The sequence below is a fragment of the Symphodus melops genome (genome assembly GCF_947650265.1).
Source record: "Symphodus melops genome assembly, chromosome: 21".
Classification (NCBI taxonomy): Eukaryota; Metazoa; Chordata; class Actinopteri; order Labriformes; family Labridae; genus Symphodus; species Symphodus melops.
Window position 1 is genome coordinate 12,800,146 of NC_136711.1, and position 18,100 is coordinate 12,818,245.

General features: G+C 40.1%; 1 protein-coding gene across 3 annotated transcripts; it reads right to left on the bottom strand.

Annotated features, from left to right (window-relative positions):
- Positions 1-219: 219 nt before the first annotated feature.
- Positions 220-17,785, bottom strand: aclyb (ATP citrate lyase b). Of its 3 annotated transcripts, none has more exons than XM_079333559.1 (29): positions 17,605-17,785; positions 15,281-15,462; positions 14,382-14,504; positions 13,398-13,460; positions 12,829-13,019; positions 11,989-12,068; positions 11,206-11,336; positions 10,917-11,035; positions 10,650-10,786; positions 10,276-10,337; positions 9,690-9,807; positions 9,300-9,454; positions 8,545-8,638; positions 7,634-7,663; positions 6,001-6,142; positions 5,362-5,530; positions 5,152-5,256; positions 4,790-4,986; positions 4,602-4,683; positions 4,323-4,433; positions 4,101-4,228; positions 3,923-4,016; positions 3,453-3,607; positions 3,192-3,342; positions 2,901-3,044; positions 2,605-2,718; positions 2,343-2,425; positions 1,690-1,766; positions 220-1,599 (listed from the first exon to the last, which is right to left on the bottom strand). In XM_079333559.1, the coding sequence occupies exons 2-29, from the start codon at positions 15,437-15,439 to the stop codon at positions 1,505-1,507; spliced, it is 3,309 nt and encodes a 1,102-aa protein (XP_079189685.1). In that variant the 5' UTR covers positions 15,440-15,462; positions 17,605-17,785; the 3' UTR covers positions 220-1,504. The 3 variants fall into 3 exon arrangements, with proteins under 3 accessions (XP_079189685.1, XP_079189686.1, XP_079189687.1); XM_079333560.1 differs by lacking the exon at positions 17,605-17,785 and adding an exon at positions 16,909-16,985; XM_079333561.1 differs by lacking the exon at positions 7,634-7,663.
- Between the last annotated feature and the right edge of the window lie 315 nt (positions 17,786-18,100).

Consider the following 18,100-nt stretch of genomic DNA (forward strand, 5'->3'; position numbering starts at 1 on the left):
GGGGAACAAATTGTTGTTGTGGCTCCCCAAGTGTTCTGTTAATTTTTACTGGAGCATTTGTAATGTGTAAAAAAGGATCACCAGCTTCACTTCACCTCTAGTGAAGTGAACTTCACCTTTAGTAAATGTTAATGTCTGTTCGGTCTCTGGATACTAAATTCACTGACAAACGTTTATTTAACCTAAAACAGAATAGGACATTATACACTTACGTCACAATGAGAAGTAAACAATAAATTCTTTATTATTATTCTAAATTATGACAGCATATTACAAAAGACAAAAGCATTTTTTCACAGTTAAATAAAAACAAAAAGATGAAAAAAGCAGGCCATACAGTGAGCAGGTAACAAGTTTGAGTTGCGGTGTCAAGTCTTCATAAGTCTTAAACAGTTGAAATCTGTTTCTTGTGCAATTATTTCCCTAAGTTAAGTAAACTGCCTTCATGGCCCGTCACCAAAATAATGCTTTCAAAAGCTCAATGGGCTTATTCATGAAGCATTTTGTTCCTCCCCATCTGATGCTTTGAACGTTTCCTGTTATCTGGGACCGTTTAAGAAAAGCAATACAAGTACCGGTAATTCCATTCATAATTTGTGTGAACATACTTGAGCACATCCAAACTGCAGCTTAAGTAAAGGAGCTGATGACTTTGAACCACTAGTTCTAGGAAAGGCAATTGTGGAAGAACACTTAAATAACCGTGTGTCCATTGAACTCCATCTTTCCATTTTAGTACCTTAAAGAAACAACAAGCTCTGCAACACAACCACTGGACCTCCTTTTTTTTTTTTAGGTCAAACAAAGACAACAAACACCTAGAAATAACTTTGGTTAATTATATGGGGACAAATATCTTTTTTAGTGGGAGTATAAACACATAATTTAAAACAAATGCCTGATGTAATGCCTTAACTAAGGTGCAATACTCAGAGCCTGTAAGCCTTCTTTGTAAGCCTTCTTTTGTGGTGTAAAATGGGCAGATGCTGATGAATATAAATCTATTTTTCTCTCAATTGTTGAAAGCAGAAGAGGAGGATACTGTATTGCTGTGCTTGAAAACATTTTACTTGAGCAGCTTTGAAACTATTCAGGCTCTAATGCAGTAGCTTACCTGTACCTGTTCTCATAAATTGTTTGTGCAATTTTTCTTTAATTAGCGATCGACTTTGTGCTTCTGTAGCTGCTGTAGTTTTGGATTGGTTTGGTTCTTCATTAAAAAGTGAATAAGATACAAGTCGGACTTGAATAAATCGTCAAAGAAATATCTGAAAATATACTTCCCCTTTAGTCCATAAAAACTAGATCAAAAACGTCTTCCCTGATCCTTCAGACAGATAGTTCTTCCACTTTCCAGAAACACCTTTCCCAATATTTCCCAAGACAGCTCTTGCTGTTACCATAGAGTTCACACTGTTTATAAGTTTAGTGAGATGTGTATATGCTTCCTGACCAACGTGGGCTGTCACACACTGGAAGTGTGGTCCGCGCTATGATGTGGGGATTACATGGACATGTGTTCAGGGAGCACGTAGGAGATGTCGTCCCACGGATGGCGGTACAGACCCTGTTTCAGCCTCTTCTGGTCCAGGTAATGTCCTGATAAAAGACAGAGACAAATAAGGATGTCTTGTTCGAATACTCTAAAGACAGTAAATATCATGTTTGTGTCATCTGAATGTAGCTCACCAATGAAGCCCATGCTGCGACCGAGGACAAAGATCCCATTTAGTGCTCCGATCTCCACAAACTCGTCCGCCTCATCTCTGGACACAGTTGGACATTCATGTGAAACAATGTAACGCAGTGTACCAACAACACAGACAATTCACACATCATACCATCTTTGAATTACAATTTCTTCAACACTAACACAAAATGTTGCCATGAGCAGACACTCGTTTATTGATCTTTTTGTTAACAACTATGACTGCTTAGGAGGGCAGAGAATGAAAACATAACTTCATGTAAGAACATGTAATAATTAAAAATACTGTAAATTCATAAATACTCATTTCTGCTACATTACAGTGTGTATGGTATGTAGTTAAGTTCTTCACTATGTATATAGTGCATAGAACATTTTTGCCGTCTATCCAGTCAAGAAACAAATTAGTTTACCCTGACAGGCCTCTAACATACCATAACTATTAAACCATATTATGAAGAGTTGTAGACCTTACAATGAGACATGTTTTTTAACAATCCTGGATATAGAAAGTCTGACAACTAGAACACATTTTTAAATAAAATGTAAAGAAAAGTAAGAGATGTTAAAGTATCCATCTGTGTGAACGTAATGCACCTCGTCATACTTTCACGTGGCAGCTTGATAGTCTTACCTTGTGAAACCACCACATGTCCTAAGAAGGTCCACAAAGGCCACACCAATTAAACCGTCTACATTAAGGATTAGGTTCGGTTTCTAAAAACAAGAAAAAAAACATCTGTTTAATAAATATCACTTTGCCCTTCCAGCTTCTCCCTGACAAGTTGTGTTAGGGCAAAGCTGGAATTGTCACACACAATGTTAAACAACTGACCATTGGATTTTACCTTGGTCTTATCCTGATTTGCCGTCCTGCCTATTCAGCTTAAACTTACCTTGGAGGTGGTGATCTTCTCGACATCCAGGGCGTAGTCAAGTAGCTGGGTGGAGGGGAAATTCTGCTTCACAAAGTCCTTCAGAATCTGCACCCTCATGTCTGGATTGTTTATCTGAAAGCAGAAGCAAACTGTGTTACATGTTCCATCTTTGAGTCTTAAAACCATTTACAGCTCTTAATTTTAATACAGGCGTTTCATTTTGTTCTAACCTAAGACAGAAGCGTAGCAGAAGGTTTCTTGTATTACACCTCTGAATAAGTAGAGATAGAGGTAAGTGGGGAAAAGTGGCTTACTGATTTAACCCTGTGTCCGATGCCCATGATAAGCTTGCCGTCCTTCTTCATCTTGTTGACAAACTCCATAGGCAGCATGCCGCTGTCAAATGCCTTGCTAAACTGTTTCGCAGCTGCATCCAGAGCACCTCCAAAACGATCCCCCTGGAATTGATAAAAAAAAAAAAAAAAAGCAACGTCTCGTAAACAAGAGTGGGATTTGAACATGTGTCCAAAGAGGGGAGTATACGTTCACTTTCTAGTTACTACAGCTCATCGTATGGGCTGTGCTTGTGTGTGAGTGGTACTCACGATGGTGAGCAGGCCTGAGGTAAGGCTGGAGATGAGGTCCTTGCCGGCTCGAGCGCAGACGATGGTGTTGTGAGCTCCAGAGACAGCAGGCCCGTGGTCTGCTGTCACCATCAGACACATCTCAATGAACTGGCAGGCGTAGCGCGGCAACCTGACAGAAACACAACACAGCTTACTCCTCTGATCATGTATGGTGTGTTGGGAAAAAAAAGAAAAAGAAGGAAATATTTAATCCAGTCGTTCTCTAGTTCTTCAACTAACCTGCGTTGGAACCACAGCAAGCCCAGCACTCCCCCTAAACCCATCTCCTCCTTGAACACCTCGGTGATGGGCATGCCTGCATAGATGAGCTCCTGGCCCCGCTCGTCACAGATGCTGGTCATGAAGGAGGCTGGCTTACGGATTAGGCCCAACTCCTGGAAGATTACAGGCAACACACAAGTTAAAAACATGCAGATAGCTAACAACAAATAAGAGTCCAGAAAGTCCACTGATATGCTAAAGTAATAAGAACTGTTATTGTTATGTTATTTCAAATGTTGTCCAGCAGAGGACACTACCCCCCTTTCTTTCATACTACATGCCTAGATTGTTGAATTAACAAGCTGAAGCATATTAATATTAATACTATGCTTTACTCAATGCAAGATGGAAGAATAGAGAATTCTTCAATGGATGAGAAAAAAACATAAGAAATGTGTTGACTAAATAGTAATGATGCAGTATCCTACCCTGGCCCAAGAGTAATCCATCGGTACTGTGGGGGGAGGGACCTCCTGGGCTGGGATGATGGTACCATTGGCCACCAGTTCATCATAAACGGTTCTGTTTTACAATAGAAACACAATATTCACTGATAAAAAACAATTCAAATAAAATCATGTGGAGTTCTTGTGATAAATGATTTACTTGATGACATCTCCCAGCTCATCAAAGCTCTTTGGTACATAAGCTCCAGCATCCCTCAGGGCCTGGTTCTTGGCTACTGCCGTTTCTGAAGCCTGGTTGGCACAGGCGCCTGCATGCCCAAACTGAACCTAAAAATTGCAGAATTAAAAAAAAAAAAGTTTGGAATTTAAAAAAAGTCTTGGATTATCAGGGTACAAACGAGATTCAAAACAGCCAACAAACCTCTGAAGCGAACATAGTGGCACAGGTTCCAATACACCAGCATACCACAGGTTTAGTTATCCTGCCCTCCCTGATGCCTTGGCAGATTTTGTACTCCTCTGTGCCTCCGATCTGGGATATCACAGCAGAAGAGTTTAAGGGGGAGAGATTAATTTAATATTAGACGTGCATAAAATACTGCTCCACATTAGGATCCATCTCATTAATGCTAAAATTGCAAGAAAAAAAAGAAAGATATATAGTCTTGGATATACTGTATATAAATGAAAGTAGTCTGACCTCCCCCAGCACAACTATCATCTGAATCCCTGGAGTATCCTGGTAACGCAGGACATGGTCCATGAAGGTAGAGCCTGGATATCTGGACAAAGATGACCAAAACACAAACGTCTATATGCGACATGCTCCAAACGAAGGATCTGATCATTTATGTGAAAGCCAAACAAGGCAAATGAGCATTAATGTACCTGTCTCCTCCGATGGCCACCCCTTCGTACACGCCGTCTGTGGTGCGAGAGATGATGTTATTCAGCTCGTTGGACATGCCTCCAGAGCGTGATACGTACGCCACGCTGCCAGGACGATACAGTTTGGAGGCCAGGATGTTGTCCAGCATGCCGCCTGTGTTACCGATCTTAAAACAGCCTGGCTTGATGCCACCGACCTGGAAGATTTATTTATATAGATTTTAGTGGAAAAACACAAGTTTATGCTTCCATCATCAATAATTTGACACATCTATTTACACTCACAATGACCATTTTATCCACAGTTTACTACCAAACACAAACTCCCTTCTTTTTAAATTCTATAAGACATGGTCGCATACCGTAGCAGGGCCGATGATTGTGACACCTTTCGTGTCAGCCATCTTGATCAACTTTCTCGTCTGAGCTTCGGGGATGCCCTCTGCTATGATGGCGATAGTGTCGATCTGAAAATTGGAGAGGGGAACTCAACGCCTGCCTTTAACTCACGTTTATGTTGTGATCTCTACAAGCTGATGGGTAAAACACAACACTAAAGTATGTCCCTCTACCTGTGGGTACTGCATGGCCTCCATTGTGCTGTCAAAGGCTGAGCGCAGTGAAGCGAAGCTGATCATGACGTCCACTTCTGGGTGCTTCTTCATGGCGTCGGCCATGTTCTTATAGACAGGTACTAGGATCTCTTTGTGGCCCCAGTAGAACTTCTGCTTGTGATCACCACTGAGCAACACAGAAATGTAGAATAGACGGTAAAGTAATCCCAGAGAGCAGTGAGATATGACACTGATGTGACATTTCTACAGGTAAAGCTGATATGAGCGCAGGGCAATATAACCATGTCATCCAAAAGTCTTGTTAGTCATGTTATGCTGGTTTTCCTCATTAAAGTCAGCTGAGTGCAGACTGCAGCTTTTGTTAATGGTAAGATGATATTATATTTAAGGGAAAACACATTCAAAAATCATCATGTCCTTAAGGAAACATCTCAAAGTATTATCACAGTAAAAGTTGATGCATTACATGATGCTAATAATATGAAAATGACAAACACATTATTAAGATAAAACCACTTGATATCTGCAGTGAAATGTATTAACAACACTCTGTAGTTGAGATATCATTGGTAACTGAAGTAAAAAAGTTAGCTATATAAATCGTTTTAGACTCATTGGAAATCTCAAGGAACCTACGTGAAGGGATAGACCATCGCCGCCACAGACGGTTCATCTCGGGAGCAAACGTAGTCAAAGTCCAGCATGCCTTGCACAGCGCGTGTCTGCATGCCCCAAACCATGGCCTTGGTGTGTTTTCTGAAGAGCGTGGTGGCTTTAGCTGGAGGAAGAAAAAGAAAAGAAAGAGAGATTAGTCAGAGCTGGGAGCAGAAATGGAATAAATCACAGGCCAGCAAGTGAGGATCAGGCTCAAGGAAAAGAGCGGGGGCATTGGGATGGTTACACACAGAGCACATGGAGAGCTGACCATGAGGGCAAAGGTAGAAGAGGAAGAGAGAAGGACTCCTCTTGATCAAAGCAAAGCCCAAATGGTAAACTCTCATACAAGGGAGATGGAAACATGACTCTCAGGTGATGAACTTTGCTTGCATTAGGCAGGGCAGACTCCTTAAGGACAGTTTAACTCACTCTCTAAATGTTTTTGTTTTCTGAAGTCAGGCACTACTTTTTCAGCACATTTTTTTTTTTGGGGGGGGGAGGACAATACGATAAAACTTTTTTCAAGTTAGATAGAAGACAGATTTTCACCCTCACATGCTGCTTGGTATGATCCTAAAAGGAAACTCATCTGTAAATATTAGATGACAGAGTTTTTCCTAAATGGATCCCAGAGAAATGCAGCATATTTTCCCCATTTGATGCATCTTGACTTTGACACCCTCGAGTGCTGATGATACAGCCGCCTACTTGTAATCTAACTACCAGGCAGATGCAATAGAGCAAGAAAAAATAGACTGACTGAGCATACAATCTGTAACACTTCTGTTTTCAGTAAAGCATGTCATGTTAGTGAATACTGTGGTTTGAAGAATTTCCAGTTAAGTAAACAACCATGTTGCCACACATTTGTTCCCGTCTTTCTGAATCCCTCCTCTCTGTCCAGACTCACACTGCCTTCTTATATTCCTCTAATCTGATCCAAAGAAAGATTTCAGCTGTCATGTCTACAGGACTGCAGAGTGACAGGTGTGCTTTTAAAGGGTTAAAAGGCTTCTGCAGCACTCACCATTAACCTTTTAGAAAAACAAACAAGGAAGGCCTTTGCATACATGTGTGGCGATCATTCACGCCTAATGATACAAACACAATGGAGGACCGGAAAGGACAAGGTAAATCCTACTATATGCAAATAATTCCTACATTCAAAATGAATGTGAGCCTGGAATGGAGGACTTTAAGTTGATCAATTAAATGATGTTATTGATATAATAGACAATTTCTGCTGGTACAATAAACATTGAAGAATGTAATAAACAATTTGCAGCTCCAAGAACTTCCGTCATGGGCCTTAAGTTAATAACATATTAACTTAATTAATATAATATATATTAATATTAATGAGGTTAAAATATCTGAGTTTTTAATTCTTGTCTACTGCAACTGAAATTTGAATTGATTGCTTCATCACATTGTAAGATCAGCAGATGCTCTTTTTTGGGTCAGATTTGGTATTGAAGGCAAAACGTGGAACAAACTTTGGAGAAACCCCAGCTGACAGAAATGACAGACATGTACAGGCACAAGGAGGTGGACAGAGGGCAGAGAGGGCAGAGAGGGCAGGAAGACAGGTTTTTTCCACAACCTTCCATACCTCCGCTGCAGCCTGAAGAGGCTTGCGCTTCTGTGACCCCCCCCGGGGAACGGGAACACAAAATACGACAAAATGAGAACCAAAGAGAAAAGGAGAAAAGAATGAGTCCATCTTTATCTTATTCATGAAACAGACTTCAGTGCATTCATCTCACAAATCACTCCATTAAATAAATAAATAAAAAATATCACAGCAGATGAAAGCCCATGCAAAGCGCAGCTGCTACAGAGCATGCCTTTACTGTGCTGCTGTGAAAAGCAAGTTTTGCATTACTGTAATTTAACAAAGTCTGTGCTGAACATTTCATTAGAAGCTTTGTGATCAAAACTATTCCTATAAAACAACACACAATTCAGCTCTAAGCTTAAAACGTCTCCATTGTTGGATAAAAAAGGTTTATCTTATTCTATCTCAGTGCACACAGTTTTTAATGCTATGAAGATGTTTCCTTTTGAAACAATACAGAAATCTTATTGCTGACAAAAACATAAAGAATAAAGTGTACCATCTGGATCACCAACTTATCAGTTATCAACTGAGAGTTAGTGTCGGGGCACGACAGAAAAAGAGGCGTTGAAAGTGTGGGCAGCCGAGCACACCTACAACTTACCTTTCCAATCAGCTGTGACCACATTCTTCAAAGGCCACAGTATAGAATGGAGAGAGTCTTAGAGAAACAAGCGTGAACAATACGAGGGTGAGTGGACAGTTTGTGCAGCAAAACGAGAAGAAGAGGGGGACGAAGAGGAGGGGAAAGACAGAGAAAGAAATTTAAAATGCAAAAACAGCGATTTGCGTTTGCATGGAGGGACGCAGGGATAAGAGAAATGAAAAAGCAGAGGTGTATGAGCACATATGGAGTCTCGCTGATGAAAAGCAGAAAGCAGGCGAGCATGGCCGAAGTAAGTTACCTGCAGGAAGACCTCCTTTGGACTTCTTGGCTGGAGTGGAATCATTAGTCGTCCTCGGTTCAGAGAAAGAAGCAGTTCTGGTTGCAGCCGGTGTCTGTTACAGAAAAACAAATATATGCATTTAATTCAAAGCCTTAGAGAAGCAACCAGAGAGAAAAGGTAGATAAAGACCAGACTACCAGCTAGAAGCAATATTTTAATACTTTAATTAATTAATAATACTTTTGTTTATATTTTCCAAACTTAAGATTCTTGGCAAGTAAAGCATTTGAAAGTTCAAAGAAGAATATATATATATATATATATATATATATATATTACTTATACATGTAAAGGACAGAATTGACAAAAGTCCCTCAAAAGACCTTTAACCGAATTCAAATATTGTCCAGCAGACATGGATGACAGCATCTTTTCATTCATACAATAGAACTTCTCGAAGTAGTTCCAAAGTCCAAAGCGTAGATGGTATTTGAACATGCATGACTGAATTGTACCAACGCCTACATGTGAACAAAAGCTGCACAGGGTTTATGTGCTGCCATGATAACGTGACTGTTTCTTAACTCCAGCAACCACCTGTAATTAAAGCTTCAAGGGAAAGTTCATAGTTAAATATAACTCAGTGGCCAATTTGCATATGATGATGTGGTGCCTGTCTACACCATACTGTCGATGTCAAATGCTTGAAAGAGAGGGAAAAGAACTACAGAGCATCCTGATTTTCTCATTCGTGTGTAACTGAGTGTAAGTACCGCTGCACTTTGGTTGGCATTGAGAAGGAAGTTGGCTGTATGAGCATCCATTGGGGGCTGGTTTGGGATTGGTCGGTGGCCCAGAGCCATTCCAACAATAGCCGTCATATGGGTCTCAGTGCCGAACACATGGATAGGGATACCTGTGGTCTTCCCTGCAGAAACACAGACAGGATTTAAACCACACAATTCAAAGCATTTCTACAAATTCAACAGGTCTTCATGTTCTTGTAGCACATTTTTACATGCACACATTTAAAAACATCATCACTGTTTAAGTTATGTGTATTCTAAGGAAAAAAACCCCAGCATGGAAACAAGTACATATACATATTCCATACTGCAACTTTCTGACGGGGCTCTTCATTCTGAACTTAAACCGTGACGCACCTACTTCCCCCATGACCCTAAGGCCCTCCTGGTAGTTAGGCCCTCCACGGCGAACAAAGATGGTAACCTCATGCTCCTTCAGGGGTCCTTGGTAGTCTTTGATGGCCCTGACAATGCCCTGAAGGGAGACACAAATAGATCACTTAAGTGCTTTAAAGACAGCGGAGGATTCAAAGAATAGCGTCACAGCTGTGTCAGCTTGTAAAAGATGCTCAGAGACACTGGAAGAACCGGTGTTAAAGTGACAGCATCACGGAAAGATGAAGCCTTTATTTTGACATCCAATGATTGCCTCTGCACGTTGATAAGTGTTTTCAAATACAGAGTGCTTAGCTGTGTTGCAGGATTTACTAAAAGAAGATCTAAATCTACTTTAATAGCTAACAGTGCTGGACACAGTGGGCACACATGTTTGTGTTCTCTTTAAACAGGACAGACATGATAAGTCTAACTTAACATATCAAACATCTAGAATGTTCTCTGGTAAAATTACAAGCTATTAATTATTAATCCAATACATTTTCAACATTAAGGTGTTGAATACGCTATGAAGGCTTTTGCTAACACGCAGAGTGGATGTGTTTACCTTGAATGTTGCTGCTACATTAGTGAAGTTGGCAATACTTCCTCCGATGATCAGCACTTTCCCTTTAGGAGACAGAAGAGGTGATTTAAGAAGGGAGGGAAATTCGACACCCGGGTAACACAACCTAGTGACAGTCCCTTGCTGGCAACATAACAAGCAGTGAAAAGTTGCATTGTGACAATATAAATGGCACAAGAACGATCCAATCAGGAGTTCAATTTCTTAAGCAGAGTTGGCAGTGAAGAAATCTTGAATTAACATAAACAAAGAAGACAAGCTGTCCTCACTTTTACCTTTGGCCTACTTTTTTTTTTGTTTTTTGGCCCAGTTACGAAAAGGAATTGACTTACTAATGAGGTGCTGGTTGTACCCACCTTGAGAATGTTTCTCCCGTGTCATGAGAGAGAGGATGGTTTTAGCGTAGTCGTAGGTCTGTTGTTCACTGGGTGCACCAGAGTACTCGCCGTAGTTAGCCAGCTCATCCACGCCGCCAAGGTCACAGATGGTGTCACTAAGGAAAAGAGAAGGCGAACAGTCAAATACTGTGTCTTCCTTCTTGCTACTAAAAATATTTCCCAGCATGACAACATTCTAGTGCTATAAAAAGCTGGTTAAATACTGACATAAATAAACAGAACTACCTGTAGACCACTGAAGCCCCTCCTCCAGCCACCATGGTCCAGATCCTTCCACAAGGGTTCAGCAGAGTCAGCTTCAGACTGGCACCACTCTTTGCATCCAGGTCAGCTATGTATGCCTCCTGCAAAGGACCATGTATTACATTGGTCAATCAAGGCATAAACTGGGCTAAAGGTTTAAATGTTAGAGATAATTAAAAGTGATAAGACACGTTCACTTCTGATCTGAACAAACACACACAAAAAAAAAAAATATATATATATATATATTTCATTGTCTTTCAGGCCTCACCTCTGGATATGCTTCTCTGCCAAAGGGAGGTGGAAACGTCACTTCACCCCATTTAGCCTTACAGATGTAATCTGCAGTGGCATCAATTTTTGCTGCCATGTCAAGGACGTACACACCATCCTTGGGCACAACTGGTTCAGAGAGAAAACATTAGCATCGACCATTTGTTCAAGTTCTCTTATAAAACTGCTACCACAGAGTATGTATCTGCGTTTAATTTGACTCATAATGTCCAAACCTCGTTTCTACAAAGGAATGATTCACCTCTCTTCAAAATGATTTACTTTCTTGAATCAGTAGGGAGCTTATCAAGCTGTTAAGAGAAAAAACAACCCTTCTATTTTCCCAAACTGAGAAATAACCCAGGGTCTGACTCCAGATCTTCCCCTTTTATTGTTAATCATTATATTCTTACACTTGATACTTTTTCCCCCCTACTCTTGGTATTTATTTATTTTTAATTTGTAATGTTTAATGTTTTTAATCTCTTGGCTGGACAGGCACCAAAATTCAACAACATAACATAATTAACATAATTGTATGTGACCAATAAACAGTTTATACAGTTTGGTTCGTTGGGATTGGCTAACTATGTTCAAGCTAACCCCGATTGGTTGTTTGATTCAGGCTGGACGATTTCTTTGTTATAATTGACCTACAAACGGCATTTCAGTTTAATATTGTGACATTTCATAATCAAAATGTGTTATCTTAAACTAATGTTAATGAAATAATGCTACCTACAGTAGCTTTAATTTGCATGCGAGGAAAAAAATAACATACCTAGAGGGTTGATCTCAAGATAGGTGAAGTAAAGGTCCTCATATAAATTGAAGAGGCCCACTATAAAATTGGCCAGGACTCTACAAAAACAAACACAGAAACGATTAAAATAAACAAACAGGAGATCACAAGCACAAGTCTGACAAAATAAGAACATAAGGTAGGATAAAATAAGGTAATAATCTCTCTCTCTCTCGCTCTCTCTCTCTGTCTCTAAATGAGTGCTTTGTAGTGTTTTACATTCATCCTTGTTGCTCTGCTGTGGGTTGGGGTGGGGGGGATGTTATGTGCAAGTAAAATCTTTAAAACGTTTGTTACCAAAAGATGATGCAATGTTCTGCAACAAACAAGAACTAGTAATGGTGTGTATTACTGTGGATTCCACTGTGAGTCCAGGGGCAGAGGTTGTGGGAAACTCGTCTCAGAAGGCTGAATGATATTGTATAAATGAGATCAGCGTGTTCTCTCCACAGTGGGACTGGTGTTTGGATAATTGGGAGCAGACCAAAACACACTGTTGATGTTTGAACGAACAAAACTGAAGACAGAAAGCCTTTCTGATTAAGATACCAACAAGCTCAAACCCTAAAGCTAAAAGCTGCGTCGGCCCGGTGCTGTCAGTCACAGGCATGACAGCTATGTGTGATCTTATGGTTCCATTGCCCGTTAGACAAGTCTTAATGAAGTGTCTGTCTGTCATAAACAGTTCTGACTGTCGGTATTAAACAGCACTTTGACTCTCAGGTAAAACTTAAGCACATTCTATTTTGTGTCCCTGTTCTAGATGTTTCCGTTTGGATATAACTAAATAAATGAGTAGAAAACAGAGAGTGTTCGTACTCTTTCTTATCATCAGGAACATGTGTGAGGAGCTGCTCTTTCACTTGGTCCTCACTCAGCTTGTCATCCACGGCCACCATAAGCCTCTGGGCTTTGGCGTCCACGTCACCCACCTCCACTCCTCCCTCGTGGTGGAAGAGCACATGGTCGCCCTCACGGGTGGCATAAATGCACACATAAAACTCCTCCTCCTGGGTAAAGCAGCAGCCAGTTAGGGACAAGACGTGATTCACATACACTTATTCAGAGTTTGCAAACAGCATAATGTGCAATCTGACATCTTTAAAAAAAGGCTAGCGTGCAGTTTCAGAAGCGGCCGAAAGAACTGTAGTTCCCTATTCTAAGTACATTTTTAAGTAATCTTCATATAGTCATGTTTTCTCAACCACAGAAACACTTCAGACTTTATCTTACAACCACTTCTGGATGTTTTAGTCCATACTGGGTAGTTTTACATCTCTGCATAGGTTTCCGACACTTTTTGAGCTCTGCATCTATAGCTAAATGTTAAACCAATAAAAATAAGCTGGCTCTCACACATGACAAAAGAAGAAAACGGCAAAAGTCACCTGAGTATGAGGAACAAAAGGCTCGATGAGGAAGTTCTTAAGCACACCCTTTGCCTTCCCCACCTGTTAAGAACCAACAATGCACAACATCAAACATGTTAGTTTACCTTCTTACAGATTCAGAAGTCAATGAGAGACAATGAATACATCTGGCTTCAAAAAACAAAAATACAAAACAACTTTGAAAAGGTGTTGGTATAAAGGAAGGCAACACGAGTAAATTATTATGTCTTGATTTTTAGTCAGAGAATATTCTATTTTGTAAATGTTATTTTGGAAGCACGTTAAAAACTATAAAAAAAACACAAAAAACACCAACTCATTGCACAGCTAGAAGTATGGTGAGTGACTGGTGGAAGTGCAGCATGTTCAATCTGTCACAAGAATAGACCAACTGCCTCCACTTGCATTACATAACCTCTGAACTGGCTGGTCTAAACATATGCCTGTGGCCTTCGGGAAGGAACACAACAACCTTCTACAGAAACAGTCCATTTGCTGGGGACTAATGGACCAGAGAGTGCAGTTTGTACTCTCTTCAGATGCCTCAACAACACATTGTGGTATACTATGTGGAGTTACTACCTGGGCCAGACTGCTGCGCTGATTTTTTTATCTTCATCTTTGACAAAACTGGTCTGATTAGTCCGTATCAGGATTCAGAAAGAATTGTTTTAAAACACCCAAGGACAGAATTTGATATTATCTGAAGTTGATTTAAAGCAAATTAAAATGATTGTTTTTCAAATTAAAAAACATTAAAAAATACTTTAAAAATATATATACTGGCTTTACTTTGTCTTAATGACAAGAAAGCAAAGTGACCAGTTATAACAGTATCAATACAGAGGTTTCACCCCCAAAAATAAAGTTGAGCACATTTCTTTCATAATTGGAATACTCAATTCACACAGCGAGGGACCAAAAAACTGTTTTTGGTCTTTTTTTCCCCAAATGTGGACAGAAGGATTACAGTCAACTCACAGTGGTCTCGTTCATCATGCGGGCTTTGAGCCATTCTTGGACACCCTGTAGATTCAGGTCGATGCCAACCAGCCCAAGCTTCCCGCGCCGCTTTATGAGCTGATCTGGCTTGACGACCAGACGCTGCAGGGGGAGCAAGAAAAAAAGTCAGATCAGATACATACTAAACGCTTTTTTTTGTTTGTTTTAACCACACCTCGTAGACAGATCAAATTTGGCCCGTTTCAGAAAGGAAGTTCAACAACCTTTCAGACTAACCCTGAACTCTACTATAAATTGATTCAGCCTCAGATCCAAAACGGCTGATTCTGAGTGGGTTCACTCGGGGTTCAGCGCTTGGACCATGACAATTCAAGCCAACAATAATGACGCCCTGACATGTTGATTCACCATGGCAACGGGTGACAATAACAGGTCCTTGTATTCTATCCCCTCTTGAAACAAAAACCCTCATGCAGACATATGAATATGTTTTTAGAAAAAAAAAGTAAAACTGCTGCAGATATATACTGTAATAAAATGGTTATGGTTAGGTTCAAAGACTCAGTTACCATAGTGACTGACTCGGGTCTAAAGTTGCCCCCCTTTCTTAAACAGATGATGCAGAGTTGACCTTATTTCAGGGTGAACAGACTCAGTGTCTGGCATGGAGAAAAAGGCCTCTGCAAGAAACATTACTGAGATCACTCATGCCTACTTTCAGTTGTTTTCCAAAAAGTCTAAATAAATTAAATTTAAATAAATGGTCACGTGCCTGAAACAGCACACTCACAGTTTCAGTGACATGCAGTTTGTTATCAGCTTCATGATTTGAATAATCCCTTGCCAGCTGAGGACACAACCTAAAACCAACAAAGACTCAGAGAATTGTTGCAGTAAGTGTCGAGCCACTTCTTTACCTCTGTTAGCAGCCACGGATGCTCCTGTGTGAGGCAATCCCAGTCGGTCTCAGCTGAGACACTGGCATAGCGGAAGCGATTCTGAACGGCCGCTGAGGTGCAGATGTACTTATACAAGAACTCCTTTCCTGTCTGCTCTGAGATGGCTTTTGCCGACATGGCAGGACTGAGACGAAGAGGACCTGAGAGGGCGAGAGAGAGACAAGCCGTATATAATGATGAACGAAACAGACAACATTTTAGACCAGGTCAATTCTGCTTGTCTACCAAAATCAGCAACTTTAAAGTTCTGACATGAGTGAAAAAAAGGCTAGCCACTGTAAAATGCATTGGTTGACTAGGTATACTGCTAATCTGCAAGCTTCTTCTTTGTTTTAGAAGAAAAAGGAAACAGCTTTCAACTGCAGCTCCTTGTGCTCATCATCGTCATGATGACTGAGAGAGTTGTAGATCAAACTTTTAAAAAGGGACTTGTTCTCTTTTAAAACGGTTTGAAGCTTATGATTTTGAAATAACAGTTCAGACCAGCAAAAAGATTTAAAACTTGCATCATGTTAAGTCATGTTATAGATTATTGTTCTGACATCATGAATCATCAGTTTAAATGTTATTCAATGTAGACTTTGGGACCTATATGAGAAACTATCCTTTTAGCAGATTTTTTTTTTAACTATACATCATGACTTTACAGCTTTATTACTTAACACTTCCTGACAGTTAAATAAAAGACATGAATGCCAAAAATAAAGGAAAATATATTTATGAAATGGTTGGTGAATCTTAGAGGCGAGCCTATGGATCCAATATGTCACTTATGAGTTGATGATTACTGAATTGTTGATCTTTGAATCAAAGTAGATCTATTATACTGATGTGTCTTTACACCTCTACCTGTAGAGTATTTTGAGCCAAATTTCAGCCTGAGCTTACATGATGAGATGATTAAAGGATAATTCCTCTGTTAGTACTCATTTATTTCAGCCTCTTTATTGTGTTATTATGTGTTTTAAATCATGGTAAATATAATATATTCAGGTCTATATTGCAGAAGCAGCCCTGGGAGCATTCACTAAAAACAAAAATGTACAGTTGTTTTGCTATTTTACCATCAAACCACTTGATTTAGACACGCATCAGTGATAAGCCAAATACAAAATATTATCTACAAAGACAGACACAAGAGTCTTCTTCCAATGTTAATCTCCATTCACATACTTAAGCTATCAAGCCTTGTCATCTTTCAATGTTTGACAACAATAGAAGTGATTATTGCACTGGATGGTGTCGACATTCCTGTTTGGAGCATCAGCCCATGTTGTCAGACCTGCTCAGCCAACCCCTGACAGCAAAGGTTGCTCAACCAAAACTAACATACACCCATAAAGCAATTATTGTTTCATGTTCTCTTCAACCCCTGTGTGTAAAGTTTCATGCTCTAATTTTAGGAGAGTCAGTGGGTTGAGCAGCCCAAAGCTGGTCGATAAAGTTGACACAGAGCAAACAAAGGTTGGCTGCATACATCATATTTACTATGTCTCCTTGCAAACTGATAACTTTGTGGTTTCACTCAGCTTCTTTGTCAGCTGCAGCACTTCAACACTCAGCCAACAGGATGTCTTTAAACTAACCTGGGGAGTTTGGTAGGATTTAGCTGAGCAGACTTCCCTGTCATGCCTTCAGTCACAGATGTCCATGCATTAAGCTTGTTATAATCCACGCGTCCAGTCTATTGTTTGAAGCCAATAAGCCGTGAAATCTGTGTCCCCTGTTGTAACAGGCCTCGTAAATCAAAAAGGAGGCTGGATTTGGAAGCATCACCAGCATCACATGGGGCCAGAAAAAAGGGGGGGCTGGGTCTGCCTCTGACACCGCTAAAACAGCATCACTTTTCCCCATACTGTGCAGTGCTACATCATGAATGAAGCTACCACACCCACTCAGTATAGCTCTTTGTGGGTCAATACAAAAAACAACTTCCTGGTAAAGTGATGGCAGGCAGGATGTGAGGTGAAGTTAGCCCGTGTGGTCTGATTCATACTCTTTATAGAAAGCGATCTATCTGCAGAGTAACTTCAGCTGGGTGCATGTGCTCTTTATCAAACAGAAATAACTAAGCAAAAACAGCGCAGGAAGTATTTCTTCATATGCTCTCCTGCCAGGATGACAGAGTCTGCAGTATGTTATGCAGACAAACCCCGCAGCATCTCCGCTAACCTAAAGTCCTGACTGACAGGCTAACGACCATAGCCTCACACTGACAGTCGTTAGCTAACTGTGCTAGCTAACGTTAGTATTTAAATAAAGAATTAAACATAGTTTATTACCTTGTCAATTGAAGGAGCACCTCCTCTGAAGACACGGCTTGTTGTTAAAGAGTTTGTGACACAGCTAAAAAAAAAAGAGTCACCTCTTTTTGTACCAGGGTACGCTTCTGCCAGTTGCCACCTCACTCCAGTCCCGTCGCACCATAATCTGGCGACCGATTACACGTCCATGTAGGTTTCTGATTGGTCGAAAAGTCGTCACATGGTGATGAAATGACGCCCACAGTTTTTTTATTATTATTATAAACCACCTACAATAAATTATAGGATTTATTATTGCCGTTTCATTTACTTACTCATACAAGTTATTTTCATTTTGTAAGGAACACGTTTATTTTTTTCAACGGATCAAATTACTTTTTTTTCGTGTAGTTCAGTCTAAACCTATCTAATGCTTCAAAATTAACATGAATAATAAAGGACATTCTTAAATGTTTCTTTTCTTAAGAAAAGCTCAAATCTGAAAAAAAGGATTGTGCCCAAAATATTGTATTAA